At 37.8% G+C, this 15,517-nt stretch overlaps 1 protein-coding gene across 13 annotated transcripts in view; it reads right to left on the reverse strand.

Annotated features, from left to right (window-relative positions):
- LOC124554092 (eukaryotic translation initiation factor 4 gamma 1-like) overlaps positions 1-15,517 on the reverse strand; it is a 656,327-nt gene that overhangs the window by 35,377 nt on the left and 605,433 nt on the right. For all 13 annotated transcript variants that reach the window (XM_047128148.1, XM_047128144.1, XM_047128153.1 and 10 more), the window contains 4 exons: positions 12,647-12,811; positions 11,535-11,672; positions 4,633-4,842; positions 602-678 (listed from right to left, as the gene is read on the reverse strand). In XM_047128148.1, the coding sequence (XP_046984104.1) occupies positions 602-678; positions 4,633-4,842; positions 11,535-11,672; positions 12,647-12,811 (590 nt within the window). The remainder of the gene's footprint in view (positions 1-601; positions 679-4,632; positions 4,843-11,534; positions 11,673-12,646; positions 12,812-15,517) is intronic.

Raw genomic sequence — 15,517 nt, forward strand, 5'->3', positions numbered from 1 at the left:
CGAGCTTTTCTGATCTGTGCAGATGGAAGTTGTCCTCGCAAAACATTTTCCGCTCCCATGATTACCCCGGTTTCAACCTAGGGTAACACGCTGTCCCCACACGCTTCACAGAAGTATCCACCTGTAAGATACTGTAGGACCTGCACACTCCACGAGACAGTGTTCTCCCCCCTCCCACCCCCAGCCGTACACTACTATCCCTTCCCCTTCTCCACCCCTTCCTGCTGCTTGCATTCCATGTGATGCATTCTGGCCCGAGATGGGAGTAGGCAGTCATGTGCATGAGGTGTGTGTGTGTGTGTGTGTGTGTGTGTGTGTGTGTGTGTGTGTGTGTGTGTGATGAAGGCTGCGGCTGAAAGCTGTGTGCCAGTGTATTAGTCCTGTATGCAACTTGTCATGTCATGTCTACGTTACATACCAATCGGTCTTTTCCTACATTACTTCAAAGAGTTTATCAACAAGACATTTGCTAGAAAATAATTTGCACATGATACACCCACTATAATTGAACCGCAAAATGTTGAATAATGTTGCACAAAAAACTAGGCTCATTTCAAGTTTTAAAAATATCTATTAGCATACATTAGCTTCTTGTACTCACCTAATGTTTCCTACGGATTTCATACGTAACCGCCTTTCCGTCTCTTCAAACTCTAATTGCAGTTCTTTTTTCTTTTCCTGTTCAACAAAAATAGAAAATGTTTTATTGTTCTGTTAGTTAACAAATGTTAAGCAAACTATATGAGCATTTTACATGTATTCAACAAACATTGGTACTACCATGCCACCTCTCTTCTGTAATTTTCTTCTCAATCTTATGTAGCCTATATGCCGACGCACTATCAGTTGTGACATCTAAGGCTGGAGTAACCGTTGGGTACACACTGAATAGCTGAACAAAATCTAAAAGTTTGATCTGCATGAACTGTGGTGACTTCTAATAACAAAGAACACTGTCTGGTATAGTAATATCATGTAACAGTCATCACAATAAATATTTTGCACAAATTCCTAAGGCTCTGATATTTCATATTTTCTACCAAACAACTGAGCAAGAGCTGAACAGAAACATGGAGATATCTGCCTATATTCACTCCAAAATTGGGAGACACATTTTGTAAGCCTCAATTTATTGCAGCAAAATAATTTTGTGTTGCAACTGCAAGTTGAAAGAAAAAGTTTGGTACTATGACCAACAATCAGAATAAAAGTACTCTTAGCAGACAAGTGACAAATCTTACCACTTGATAAGACATTTTCTAATATTTACAATGAAGACGACAATGCAGACAAAGCTCAAAGAAGCAACTACTTAATAATTCTGCACAGTTAACAGGGAGAACAATCTTCTGCAACCAGCACAAACATTCCTCCAAGATAGCAACCAGAAATAAACACTTTAGGACAATGGATTTTAAAGGTAGTTTGTAAATGCATACAGGTATGACATTTATCTGGAAATGGGAAAAAAATTTATTTTTTTACTTATTCTCTGATATAAATAAGTCATTAGTTGAAAGTATCATTCCCAATCAGCTAATTAGAAAGGACACAAAGACCAGGTGGTCAGTAGTAAAGATTAAGCGCGCTCTCTCTCTCTCTCTCTCTCTCTCTCTCTCTCAAGAGTAGCAGGGAAATTTAAACATAGAGAAACTGATAAAAATTACTTAAGCCTACTAAAAATTGTTGTAACGGTCTAGAAATAGGCTTTCTTGTGAAACTGCTAGCTGAGGTTGAAGAGCCAGATGAATTTTTAACAAGAAAGGACAACAGATCAATGAAAACAAGGAAGGACAACAGATCAATAAACAAGATATCTTTGACAAGAGTTTTGCATATTCATTGCCGAAGTATTACGTACAGTTACACTACATTCCCGTAATTAATGTTTCTCGTCATTTACGACTCTTTTTTTATCGGTCCCATCATATTTCCTATGCCCACAATGTTAATTTTTACCCGATTTTGCATCAACATATTTCTGATTTTCCTGCGGTTTACACATTAGGAAAAACTGTTTGTGGAGAAAAACTGACCCTGGAATGATGTTGGACATCCAGTAGTGTTTACAAAGATTATGCGGTTTAGTTTCTCAACATCAGGCCACACTACTCAGCAGATTTGAACCAGTAAATATGTAACAGTTGGAACAATTCATGACATTATCTCCAGCCACTGCCAAGCTCTACTTGGCTTGGTGACTGATGGGAGTACCTAGGTTCATTCGAACGAAATATCACAACCAATCACAACCATTTGACACCATCATTCACTTTGCGTTTTTCAAATGTTTTTAATTTAAACACAGCACCAGTTATGTATTTTATTCTTGCTCAGCAAAACTTCTTTCGAGAATTTATTCTCATTGTCAAGTGCAGCATTTATGTATGTATTTTTTGTGATGTTACACAAATAATGGAAATGACTGTGTGTGTGTGTGTGTGTGTGTGTGTGTGTGCGTGCGTGTGCGTGCGTGTGCGTGTGTGTGCGCGTGTGTGCGCGCGTGTGCGCGCGTGCGTGCGCGTGCGTGCGTGCGTGCGCGTGTGTGCGCGTGTTTCTACGTAACTGGTAAGGCACAGTGCTTGATAATTATAAAAAAAATAAAAAATATTAATAAAAAAGGCTACAGTGCAAGATGCAGAGTAACACACATTTAAACATCACACAAAATACCTATGTATGTATTTGTACTTTATAATGAGAAAAAATTCTATAAACGTGTCATGCTAAGCATGAAAAAACATGGAACTAGTGCAGTATTTCATGACTCAAGTAACGAATGGCAGCTGCAGGCTGTCAAAAACATCGATTATGACACGATTTATAAGATAGTAAACCTTCATTACATAATAAACAACTCCCTGACAAGTCTTCTGATGCCTGCCATGTACACATATCATACATGGTGTACATGGGAGTATCCTATATATAACTTTTACAGCTTAAATCATTTTTACATGATTTTTTTTAAGTCCCTTGAAAAGTTTAAAAGCAGAGTTTCACTGTACTTACAGTATTACATGGGAACTCATCTGCTAGTGGTCTGGATGCAGTCATATGAACACAATTCGTACCAGTAGACTGCAAATTGACTCCGCATCGTTATACTGAGTAAGTGCAACATAAAACATTAAATAAAGACTGCAGTATGTTACATCATCCAATCAATAGTATCCCCGTCAAGCATATATCTGTCGCTGGGCACAAGTTTTTTTTTCTTGTAGAATATTCAGACAACTCTTACAAGTAAGGGAGTCTTTATTCTATGTTGATCCCGAAACTGAAAGCATAAATATTTTCTCGGCCAACGGTATGCCGTGTAGTCCTGCAACAACTACTGTCAGATTCTTACAGTTTCAGCCTGCTTAATGGAAGCAACAACAGATAGCATAGGCTTTAGCCTGCAAATATGCATCTGTGGAAGACTTTATTCCCCCTCCAATTCCTTTCCCAATACAAACAACTGACTCTCTCACAGTGGATTTAATACTCTGGCTTGATCACTGCAAAATATAATCCACATCTTGAGCACAAATATAATTTGAATCTTTTTACCATGCAGATGAAACTTTACAGCATTACTAAAGAACAAATAACAGAACTCATTTTCTAAGATGCATCAACGTACAGCTAATCCTATTGCATGAAGGCGTCACATCGATTTCAAAATTTGTTCTGCAATGAGCAAAACCATGACTAATTGTAGAATTGGTAATGGTAGAAAGAGTTTTTCCATGGTCTGGATGTCCCACTAACCCTGAAGTTACATCCATGGTATTGCAATACAGTTTTTTAAAATACAATCAGAGTCTTGAGGACATACTCAAAGAGCCCTCTCCAACAATCTAAGACATACGGCTTCCCTTCTTTTGTACTTTTAGCATTTGATGTTCAGTCCCCAGACAAAATCCTAAACCAGTGTAATTCACTTGTTAAATACACATTATTGAACTTTAAAATATTTCTGAGTGATGCGAAAGAAAGGATTCCGAGCATAACCACACAGCTGTTAGGACCAGTGTCTGTATCACACTAGTATTATTGTGTAGAAGTTGGTTTGATTTTTTTATTGAGAACCAGCTTTACTTTAATCTGAATCACATATTTATCATCGAACAAAGCTGTTTAGTTATCGAATCTAGTTTTCAAGAAATACTAAACTCTCTAAATTATTACTAGTGATGCCCAAAAACGTGTTCTGAATAAATTAAAATTTGGTATGATGTTCAAAAAGAAACCAACACTTCAGAGAAGAGACGCACTTCACTATTTAAAAAAAAAATTCATTTGAAGACTCAGACACTTCAAATTTTCATGTAAATACCAATTAATAATGAGAATTAATCTGCTGCTGATAGTTAACATGCTGCTTCACAAATACAAAATCAGTAGTATGCTGTACACTGCTCTCTACAGGCACTCCATTTTTTTTTTTTTATCTAATAGCACTCTGGAACCCCCAAAGTTCACAGGTGGGTTTTAGGTACGCATCGCACTGCTTTAGGACAGTTACGTTCACAATCCTTCCTGCTTTAGGACAAAGACTTTAAAACTTTTGTAGGATCTATGAATTCAAGTGTGACAACTAACAACCATAACCTTATACCAAACAGTGCTACACAGGACACTTACCGGGTCTGTACACTGTTCGATCTCTTTGAGGCGGTCGTCACGTTTCAGGTCAGCCTGAGTGTTCTTCTCGAACTCGTGCTGGCAGCGACTGAGCAGCAGCTTGCGGAAGTTCTCGGGCTGCCCCTCCTTGCTGCCATCTGCGACTTGCATGTTTGAGAGCACCTTGCACATCTGCGCGTACGCCACGGAGTAGCTCGGCTCGTCAACAGCCTACAACAGAAATCCAAATGTGTCGAGAAAATCCCGAGGCTGTCACTGAAGGAGATCTAACACGAGGTGGCAACTGTCGTCGAAAGATGTACCTGAGAATTTCAAATCACAACACAAATTTCTTCATATGCGAGACTAAGTGTGTCCACTAATTCGTCGCAGAATCATTTTCGTTTTGTTGCCAAGTCTTTATGTGCACATAGTATTCGTTCTTTTTATGCACTTGTAGGCTACTCCACACTTCTATTCAGTTTACCTCCTTTATTCCTATATTATTTGAAATTTACCTAGGATTGAAGAATACTGGGCACAGAACTGATTTTTTGGTTCCATAAGTATTCTAGTTACAGTAAACAAATTATAATGAAACTTATTTTACAGATGGGAAAACTTACTAGATATATACAAATTGCAAAATTTCAACATTCGTGCCTCTTACACTTTGAGCAAGCTTAAGATATGATCTTATTCAACTTGCATGTGAGATGGTTTTTGAAATAGCTGCAATAAGAAGAAACCTTCGAAATAGATGGACTATACGGACCACCTTACAGTAACATGGAAGAATTTTTCTGTCATTTAGAGGAACTTGTTAAACTCTCACCTCATAAAAAACAAACTATAATAGTAGGGGATGTGGACTGACTCCTTAGCTAATAGTATAAAATTATCTTCAATTTATTGATGTATTAACAGAGTAAATAAGGAAAGTGGAGGGAGAGACAATGCAGTGTGCAATAACAAGTCACAATGAAAAATTACTGAGTGACCCAAGTGAAGGATGCAAGATTCATAGACCAGTTTAGTAAGCTGAGTAGAGAGGAGGTGATCGACCCACTAAGTAATGTCAGTAATTCATTCTTCCTGAGGTGTTACTGAATTGGAAATCCTGAAAACCATTTCCAACTTAAAAGTACATACATCCAGTGGCTGGGATGACATCTCAGCAAAATTTCTGAAAGAATGTAGTAATGAATTAATAAAGCCACTGCAACATTTAATAAACAGCTCTTTCAGTCGGTCATTTCCTGACCTGTAAAACTCACTGAAATCAGACCAATGCATAAAAAGGGGAACAATACGATACACAAAACTATAGGCCTATTTTAATTGCCATCAGTACTTAGTAAGCTGCTGGAAAGGCTACTTGATCAACTTTAATCTTTTTACTTTAAGTGTACTGTATTAAAAAACAGTCAGCATGGTTTCAGGAAGGGCTGGTCTACATTAACAGCTTAGGTCCATTTTTGCAAGTGGTATTGAATAAACCCGATGAAGGAAACATAGCTATTGGCACCTTTTTAGATTTATCCAAGGCTTTTGATTCTGCAAATCGTTCAGATCTTCTACATAAAGTAGAAACTTATGGAGTCAGAGGAGCAGCATTAGATCTGTTACGATTCCACCTTGCTGACATGACACAGTGTGTAAAGCTGTGTCATACACCTGGGAGACGAACAGTAAAATCATCTTATAAAATTCTAAACTGTGGAGTCCCTAAGGGAAGCATTATCAGACTTTTTTGTTTACCGTGTACATCAACGATACACTAATTCACCAAAATTCAAACCTACTAAATTATGCTGACGATACCTCCTCCATACGTTGTGGCTCAACAAAACAGTTAGCAATGCAAAATAATGCAGAGAACATTAGCCCCATAACAGAATATCCCACTAAAAACAAATTGGCAATAAGGACAAGACCATTCTGATGGAGTTTCTGCTAAATTATAAACCAAGACAGGTGGATACAGAACCAGAGCTATCAGTTGAAACATTGATAAATTCCTGGGTATTATAGAAGACTTACATCTTAGCTGGAAGGAGCAAATCAGCTGTATGTGTAAACATATCTCCTGTAACACCTACCCGCTAAAACTCCTTTCTAGCATAATAGTACATCATGTTTTCAGACAAATCTATTTCGGAATTGTACACTCCCACCTGCAATATGGAATAGAGATTTGGGGTGGGGTGGGGTGGCACAATGGTATATATGGATAGGGCTTTTAGAGCACAGTAAAGAGCAATTAGGATAATGTCTAGTATTAGTAACTGACAGTCCTGTAACGAATATTTCATGAAGTATAACATACTAACAGTGTATTCATTGTATGTTCTCAGAACTATACTGTCTGTATAAAAAAAGGAGCATAGTGTAATCAATAGTGAAATCCATAATTGTAATACAAAGAACAGGAAGGATTACCAACAGATCGTAGTCCATTTTGTGCTGGAAGACATTTTTGTAACAGATTGTCAAATAATATAAAATTATTAAAAGGCACCATACTTAAGACAAAATTAAATCAACTATTAATTGATACACATTTGTACTCCATCAAAGATTTATAATGTTATTGTGTATAATTTAACTTCCTTTTAATGTTCTTGTGTTTGTAAACGAACTATGTCCACCACTTAAGTTATTATGGACAAATAAATCATTTATTTATTTATTATTTATTCGTAACTATGAAATCCTGAAAGAATTTCTACTTCTTGGTATTCGTAACACTTTCATAAATTTTTAAATATTGTATGAGAAACCAACTTTCTCCAACCCTCAGCAATTCCATTGCCACTGTAGCCTGTCACAGAGCTGTATTACCTAAAGCAAGTGAGAAATCCTAGCAGAGACATGCCTTGAAACCAACGGAATGCAATACTGATGGATTTTTCTCCAAATACGAATCCGTATTTAACGTTTCTAAAAAAAATTAAAAATTTAACACTGCAATTGTGTTAATGATGAATTAACATCTATGGGGAAAATTCTTGTGTGTACATTATATTTCTCTGCACACTCATCTTAGAGGAAACAGACGTGGCAGTCAAGAATCTACAGACAATACCCAAGACTTCTAAGACTGGCAAGATTTCTCGAGATAGCTGTGACTGAGCGACAATATTTTAACAATTCTATCCCTTCTGTAACTTGGCTTTAGCAGCTCCATAATTATGTGTCTGAAACAGAATCTTAGTAACTTTTCACACAGTGACTCAGTAAATTTCTTCCTATCAAACAATCAGTTCAACTCTCTCAATCTTTCTAAGTTTCCTGGAATGCCACTTTAAAACAATTCAATTATGTTTCAATAGGCAGTGTGTTTTCTACAATTGCCCCAATCTGAGGTTGCATTTATCGTGTACCTCTCGCCTAGCACGAAGTCCCAAGCAGTTGGGAAATGCACAAGTGATTCCTGTATGCAAGAACAAACCTGCGAAATTAATACAAATACCGTTCATTTTGATATACTGCAGAATATTGGAACATATTATCAATTTGAATGTAAGAAATTTTCAAGACAGAAGAGAAGCTGTCTGTAAATGAGCGGTTTACAAAGCATTGCTGATGTGATAGTTTGCCTTATTCTCATGTGAAACTGCAAACCGTGGATGAAGGGCAACAAGCAGAGTCCATATTCCTGCATTTCCGAAAAGCATTAAACACAGTACCCAAATACAGACTAGAAGAAGACACAAGCATACAGCATATGTTCCAGATATTGGAATGGCTCAAAGACTTCTTAAGCAACAGAACCTAGTATGTCATCCTTTATGGTGAGTGTTCAGAGACAAGGATACTGTCAGGAGCGCCCTATGACTGCTCTTATTCACCATATACGTGACTAACCTGATTGACCGTGTGAGCACCGATCTGCAGCTGTTTGTGACACTGCTGCTGTGGTGCACAGCAGGGTGTCATTGAGTGACTGTGGGATAATACAAGATGAGACAATATTTCTAATTTTTGTAATTAATGATAGCTAGCTCTCAATGTAGAAAAATTTAAAGTAAATGCGGACGAGTAGAAAAAACAATCCTCGAAGCTGACTGCAGAACAGTTCTACTCCCACCAACATCCATTTTGCCTAGGCAGTCATACTGACCACCTACTAGTGGTACAAGGTCCTCCCCAACACTTTGTGGAGTATGTGTGTATGTAGATGTAAACATCTACATTTGTAATGCACATTATGTACAACAAACGACATTTTTTGCTAAGAAAACAATTTAACACAGAGTGAATAATTGAAGTCTTCCTTCCAAAGTAACGCAACTGCAATGGGAAAATTGGATAAATAATTCTATATTGAGTACCCTAGCAAAATAAAGATGTAACATCCGTTTCTTTGTTAATATCAGCAATAAACGAGAAACAACATAGCACAATCCACACGAATTTGTGTCATTAGCAATTTCATTCGTTCAAACGCAGGATAAAAAGTTGTGTTAATACCGTGATTGAAGATGTCTAGCAGTCTTTTCTGTAACGTTAGTGGCAAAAATATGGAAATCACTAATGTGAACATTTTGTCAACACCCTGACAGAATGTTTAAAAGATAGTCATTTCTAGATTTCACCTTACTATTACACAGCACAGCTAGACTTCTTAAATTACGGTGACGACAATTCTGTAACGTGATCTAATAAATGAAACCAATTGACCAAGTATTTACTGAGCAGTGGCGACTCCAGGCTGGAACAGCAGTAACATTAGCAAAGGATGGACTGCAGCTCACCATAAAGGTGACGTGTTGAGCAAGACAGACAGACAACAAAATGACTATTTACACTTTCAGCTTCCAGCCAAGGCAATCTTCAGAAACGAAAAAACACTAACATTCATGCAAGCAAGCCTACCTCACGTACACAAGACTTCAATCTCCAGCAGCTTGAGACTTTAAGCCACTTCGGTCTGAGCTGCTGGAAATTGCAATTGGGTTTAGGTGTGCTTGCTTGTACAAATGTATAATGGTTTCTTTTCCGAAGAAGGCGTCAGCCAAAAGCTAAATGTTCAACAGTCTTTTCGTTCTGCCTGTCTCAAGTCAACCTGCCACCTTTATGGCAAATAGCTATCTTTTTCCTAATGTTATAAGAATTTACCGACATAGCTGTGCTGGTTCTCATCAATCAGTATTAGTCTCCATCAGCTGTGGAGCTTGAAATAATCAAGATTGTTTCCTTCCCACACTGAGGTTTAAAAAAATTCAAAATATCTGAGAATAGTAAAGTATCCTGAACTATGAACCATTAACAAATCAAAATTTTTTGCCCCGTCAATTCCTGTAGAGCCAACCAAAAGGTAAAATTTGAGAACTGCATTTTAGCCATCACATGTACAAACTATTTTTCATTCCTTAACATAGCAACCACAGAAACAATGCCACCAAAAAATGGAATACACAGTGTACTTTTACAATCAAATGACAAGTTTAAATAGGTCAAGTAATTACGCAGAGGTACTAGCATAAGCAAGTTTGTTGATAGGTCTCCAGTGATAGCTACTACGACAAACAAGTAAAGATTGGGTCTTACAGCTGATTCCTAAAATCCAGTTGTTCAAGTTCCTGAGAGTTTTAACAGGTTGCCAAAATACTGATAGAAGGTGAAAGCCTACTTCTCAAATGGCACACACTGCACAGATCACATCCATACTCAGTTGTTACAGAAGAATTATGTGCTATTGGGGGGGAGGGGGGGGGGGGGGGACAGGCGTCGTATCAATGCCTAACATAAGTAAATAGGACAGCTTGCAATGTTATACGCACTTTTTCAACCATTTCAACTTTTCCCATTATGGAATTGTCTCAAATAAGCACCAAGTCCTAATTAAAGTAACTTTTGAACCTCACTGAAAATTATGGCACAACAATGGTAATTTCATATTGTTTTTCAATTTCTAAATAATTAAAGAACTAGCTTTGTAGTTTGGTGCAAGTGAAATTTTAGGTACAAATTCAGGCTTACTGATGTACAAGAACTTTTAGCTACATACCTTTACTTGTACAATATCAGACAAACTCATTTCTGAAGCTTGTAAAAGTACAACAAGAAAATAGGTGACCACATTCTAGGATTCAACTGGTTGCCTTAAAAACTCGTGTAGTTAACATTGCAAATGGTAACAACAGATTAACAACAGCATAGGCCAGTTATCAGTTCTCTCGCTTCAGACTGTGAAGCAAATTTACGACCCCAAATCTACGTTTACACCCATACTACAACCACAATTAAAGTATTAGTGCCACCCACCCTAGAAACTTCTAAAGAACCCTTAATACTGCATTTTCTATACTTGCATCTAACCACTTAGCCTAACCTAGTGTACTTGATTAATAGCTTAAGACTATCTCTGTACCTTCTAACCCTCTACCTCATACAAGCATGAAGTACCTACAGCAGCTCAGAATCTGTATGCAATCAGTTGGGTAGCTCAGAAACTCCAGTCTGGCATGACATACAGGTGTCATCACGGCTCTGCTTTACCCACGTAATAAAGAAGGACCCGATTTTCTGTCTGAAAATAGCCCATACCTTTATGTAAGACAGAGCAAGTTCTTCGAAAGAATTTGATACTTTTCCATGCACTTTAATGACAGTGAGAGGAATAAATTCACTACAGCTGCAGATTGTTTTAGCAGCCTGAGATAATATCCTTCATAAAACACGACATGGCTTTAACTTGACAGCTAAGTGTCTGTAAGGATTACATTACATTTTGGTGCCTGTGGGGCACGCAGGAGGGGGGAGAGGGAGAGAGAATGTAAAGCAATGACACGGGTTAACTTGTCAATGCCAACTCGGGAAACATCATGTAGCTTTGGGGGAGGTTAGGAGATTGAAAACTGACTTCACAGCCAAAATAAATATTCCATCATGTGGTTTTTAACTGGTGTACTCACCTTCTCGAACACCAGATCGATGACACCGTGCAGCCGTTCACTGTTGTCAATTGGTAGGGCCTGTACTTGTTGCACCAATGTGTGGAACTTCTGGGGCGTCAGTTTGTTCAGTACACCACGAACTTTTTTGTATAGATCCTGAAATAGAACTCAAATATCACTCTATCCACATTATATGTGAAGCACTGGTAAACTAATAATATTTCTGTACAATATACTTTACACACTCTATGTAGGTGAAGTATTCTGTTTACTTTCATTTCAGAATTGCATTTTAATCCCTTATTTACTCCGCTCCAGTTATACGTAATTATATTCTCTCCATCAGGTCAAGTACTAACAATGTAAGTTGACTGCAGAAGACTTTTACAGATGTCATAAGAACACAGGGCGAGTCAGAGAGCACAACTTTGGAGCAATATAGAAACTTGTAGAGAGAACTTACAGAATCTGTAGATGTGTCACATAGTAGCAAATGACGACAAGTTTGATTCACATAGTGGAGTGCCGGTGCAGTGCACAGTTACTTTCACTGTTGTGGAACGTGCTAACTGGGCATTTTGGTTTGAATTTTCAAAAAACCAACTCTTGCAACAACTGTTTGGTGTAAATTTCACACAGAATACATTGCTAAAGAACCTCTGCACAGGCATACAATTCACTCTCGGCCAAGATTCGTATCGACACTGTCTTGGCACAAGTTATATCAAATTTGCTGCAGTGAGCATGGGAAGAAATTGCTTACATCACAAACAGTAGTCACATAGAAACAAAGTGACACTTGAGGCTTACGTGAAACTCGAGGTCGTCTGCTAGAAAATGACATCTACTTAGCCTGTAAGTTACCTCAATAGATCTGATCATTCCAAAGTTTGAAAGGCTTTTATTCATCCTGTATGTCTAACAACTATCCCTCACCTATCATTTTATTCGACCGACACGGGCGACGGTATAGTAATCCTTGCAGTGGAAACATTTTTAAGAACTTCCATATTTAAATTCCCAACTAACTGCACGAAATGGAGACTTGATTCTTTAAACGATTGCCACAGATCACACAGTAAACAGTGAATGGACCAGATGCAGGACCTACAGCCACAACAACAACTAACCGCAGTCTTGTCCTGCTCTGCTTGGCTGCCACGCATCCGCGCCGGCTTCCACGCGTTCTCCGTCTCCCGCAGTTTCACCTCCGTCTTAATCGAGTATTGGATAATAGGCGGCTTCGCCCCACTCTTCGCCTTGCCTTGCTGGCTTCCACGCTTTGTTACCGGTTGCTGAAACAAAAACCACATTGCCTCTATCAGTAGCTGACACTTACATTGAAAATAACACTTCATTACTTTATTATACAGTGTCAAAGTAATAATAAGTAATCTTGAAGGATGAATATTCTAATTTTGCTTTCATTTCACTTACAGAACTTAATTACTGCATGGCTCCTACGTCAATCAGGACTATTTAAAAACTAAAAAAATAATAGCATTCAAAACAAAACTTTGCAATGTATGTGGCAACAGGACCACTGGCAAGCCCACGATATGCGACCTACAGGTCAAAGGAAATGCACTGATCACGTCTATGGATTTCCTTTCAACAGTTACAGGACTGCCTGAAATGACCTGAACACACACTTGTACCACGGTATACCAACCACAGACTCAATGAAATTTTTTATTTGGCAACACTTGTATTAGCATTATATTTTAGCCGACTTGGAATCTACCAGTTGTATGAATCAGGTCAACTGTTGACTGAGCAACAAAGGTCGTTTAAAAGTAAATTCAAAACTGGAAGGCCACTGCTGTTACATGAATTCCAATAAATCTAGTGCGTAGCAGGTTACTTTGATCTCCTCCCACTGCAGCAGAGTCCCAGAAACCAGCAGTTCCCTTCCTACATATTTTTCTCACTTCAAACATGCTGTTCCCGTATCTTGTTCTTACAACTGTTATTTAATTCCTATCACATTATTTTCAAACATTATTTTCTGTCAACTGTAATTTCCATTGCATTTTAAGAGAAAGTGGCACACTTCTTAGCAATATATTTCACGACTCTGCGTAATTTATGCCGTTTGTCCCTTAACAAGTGAGGCTCAAGTTTTGTGTGACCAATCCTCATTATCCCTCCCACTATAACCTGGGCCCAACCAAGCAACCTTCCCTTCCCTTCCCTAATTCAGAACTACAGCATTGGTATTAGTCGGCATTATGGGTTGCACCTCCTGAAGGCAACAAGGGTTGAACAAACTGCCACGCAAAGAAACCCGAATGAATTTTTGAAATATATTGTTGTAATCAAATGTCTGCTTTTGTACACTGATTACAAGTTTTGTGGAGTAATAAAAATCTTTGTGTGTTAAGAAAGAGATAAAACTGCAGCCAGTTGCAATAATCACTATGTGGATGATGTGGCCTATTCTACACCTTACTTTAGATCTATGTGACGATGCCATTATGGCCGTACCACTTTAGGACATGCTGTAAAATAATCTGAGGGTGGTCATTACAGACTGAAACCGACCATCGTCTATAAAGAATTGATATTGTGATCACACTGGAATAAACAGCATTTGATAGTGAGAAGTTAATTCAAAGAATGCTGTGCTTGACTCAAGATTTAGATTTATCTAGGAAATCAGCTGAGCTTCTTGCATAGAGACTAAAAGAAAAATGTTGTCATCAGCCTGGTGTGTAACATTCTATTTAACTAGAGAGCCAACATTCTTCCATATTTTAACAAGACAAATGATATTATATACTATAGTGATATTTCTGCACTTTTAAATTTTATGGGTCTTCCAGTATAAAAACTGGAAGACTGGCAATTTTTAATAGATAGCTCAAGAAAGTTTTATATGTGTCTTACTGCATAATAATGGAAATAGATCATTCAAGTACTCCTAAGGAAGAATATCGAAACATTACACTTATTTTAGACAATTTTGTTTCATCATCAGTCGTCTGCAGATTTACAAAACTGGTGAAATTTTTATTGGGTTAGCAAAGAGGATATACAAAATATGTTTCCTAGTCTATGGGACAGCCATGAGAAAAATTAAACTCATGGCAAGTTGAATCTGAAGCATGGACGAACTTTATAGCAGTTGTCAAAATTTTTTGGGGAACCACAAAGCTGAAGAATATTCCAAAATAGTTGACAAAATTTTCCAAAAACTAGGAGCTAATGAGTTTCACATTGCCTTCTTGTGCACTGCTATTTAGATTAATTTCTTGACAACTTGGGCAATTACAATGAAGAACAAGGGGAACAGTTGAACCAGTACATCAAGATTATGGAGGGAAGACATCGAAGCTTTTGGGATCGCCGTATGATGGCGGACTACTGCTGGAACTTGCAGAGACACTCCAGACCAAAACCACTGGAAACACCCATACAAAATCATTTTCTTTTCCAGTGTAAATTGATTGTCTTTGTATAAAAAAGTAGTGTCAACTCAACAAAAATATGATTTTCATATTAAGCTGACCACAATAACCTGAAATTGATTAAAAAAGCCCATCTCAACAGTGTCACCCTGTGTTATTCTTAGGAATATTGTATATTTAAACATTCCCTTCATACTTTACATTTATGGTTTACGTCTTTGTAGGTTAGACCTACATGACAATGTCGAGGTATTACAAGAAACAGGTACTGAACAGTGAGAGAATAAACATGCAGCATGGAAGACACTGTGATTTAAGAAATTCATCCCACTCTTTCACACAACGTAATTCATTTTGTGTAAAAAGAAATTTACGTTGCAAGTAACGCTTTTCAAACCACCTTTCGCAGTACTATCCCCAGACTGTTAGAAATAGGTTCGAATTAGTAATTGCCAGAGAGTGCCAGAAAACAAGCATTATCACATGTGCGCAGCTGCAGTGGTGTAGGAAGCCTACATGTTCATATGTATAAAGCACTAAGAGAGTGTACATTAAGCCATAAAAGAAACTAGAACATCAGAGGATACTCAA

This window comes from Schistocerca americana, chromosome 11, assembly GCF_021461395.2.
Source record: "Schistocerca americana isolate TAMUIC-IGC-003095 chromosome 11, iqSchAmer2.1, whole genome shotgun sequence".
Lineage (NCBI taxonomy): Eukaryota > Metazoa > Arthropoda > Insecta > Orthoptera > Acrididae > Schistocerca > Schistocerca americana.